The sequence below is a fragment of the Lipotes vexillifer genome, unplaced genomic scaffold (genome assembly GCF_000442215.2).
Source record: "Lipotes vexillifer unplaced genomic scaffold, Lipotes_vexillifer_v1.1 scaffold253, whole genome shotgun sequence".
NCBI lineage: Eukaryota > Metazoa > Chordata > Mammalia > Artiodactyla > Lipotidae > Lipotes > Lipotes vexillifer.
Window position 1 is genome coordinate 2,300,867 of NW_006780322.1, and position 1,268 is coordinate 2,302,134.

The 1,268-nt window shown below is 63.6% G+C and overlaps 1 protein-coding gene across 7 annotated transcripts in view; it reads right to left on the minus strand.

The window, feature by feature from the left end:
• DYSF (dysferlin) overlaps nucleotides 1-921 on the minus strand; it is a 229,745-nt gene extending 228,824 nt beyond the window's left edge. For all 7 annotated transcript variants that reach the window (XM_007453392.1, XM_007453388.1, XM_007453390.1 and 4 more), the window contains exon 1: nucleotides 834-921. In XM_007453392.1, the coding sequence (XP_007453454.1) occupies nucleotides 834-921 (88 nt within the window). The remainder of the gene's footprint in view (nucleotides 1-833) is intronic.
• Nucleotides 922-1,268: the final 347 nt, after the last annotated feature.

Here is a 1,268-nt window from a genome sequence, read left to right on the forward strand (position 1 = left end):
GGGATGTGGGCTCCCACACTCCTGCCCTCTGGTCCTTCTCCTCAGTATGGCTCCAAACCCACAGACCCAGCTGTGTAGACCCCAGCTCTGGCTCCACCCAGAGGGGCGTCGCAGAGAAGCAGGCAGGGCCCAGCCTTCACCTCCTGGAGTAGCCCATTCATCACCATGAAAAGACCTTCCTGTGGGAGGTCTCAATCTGATAGGGGAGCAGGCTCCCCTGCTCAAAGTAGCCTCAATCTGATGATGGAGCTACCACCCCCAACATGCTAAATTTCCCACATCCTGTGCCCAAAGCAAGGGTAGGATCCCTGGACCGATGGGCGATGCCTCTGCCCCCAGTGGCCGCCTGCCTGCCGGCCCAGCCTGTAATAGAGAGCGAAGGCCGAGAAGAGCCGCCAGGCCCGGGCCGGGGCGCGGGGAGGGGGTGGGGGGCGGGGGTCGGGAAGAGCTGGATTGCAGATAGTCCGGGCACCAGTCTTCCGGGGAGAGGCGGGGAGCCCTGCAGTAAAACACTTTGCAGCACACAACCCGGAAAGGCCTCTTTTAAGAGATCCTGAGAGTGCGAGGAAAGATGCTGGCCCCGTCTTCCAGGCCCCTCTTAGCCCCAACCCGGGCTCAGCTTCCAGGACGCTCAGCCATCTCTCCCTCTTGCCTCAATTTCCCTCTGAGTCGCCTCTCTCCGAGGGTGTGTGTTTTTGCAACACTCAAAGTCAATCTGGTCTGGGCGAGGAGTCTGGCCTCTCACGTCCCGGTGCTCTCCGGGATGGAGAGCCGCGGCGTCTCCTCTCCCACCCCATCCTCCCCTCCCGGGAGGGATCGCAGGCCCCTCCTACCTGCAAACACCGCAGAGCAGTAGGCATCGCTGATGTCGGCGTCCGGGGTGTGGACGTTCTCGGCGTAGAGGATGAAGACCCTCAGCATGACTGGCGGGGAGTCAGGGCCCAGTGCGCCCAGGGCGCGGAGAGGGCTGGGGAAGGTCGGGGACGGTCGAGGCGCAGCTCGTGGGTTCCCTCACTGGAGAGAGCTGGCGGAGGGAGAACGGCTTGGATCACTGGGTCCCGGCTCAGAGCAGCAGCTCTTAAAGAGGAACAGGCCAGTCCCGGGCTGCTTCAGTGGGCTCCACTCAGTCCGCGCCCCGGCTGCGCTCAGCCTGCTTGTCAGCGGGTGCTCCGAGGAGAACAGGGGCTTCTGCTCACCTTCCACCTCCGCCGCCCTACCCGGACTCGGCTAAGCTGTAATTCAATGCCCCGGCCGCAGACTCTCCCGAT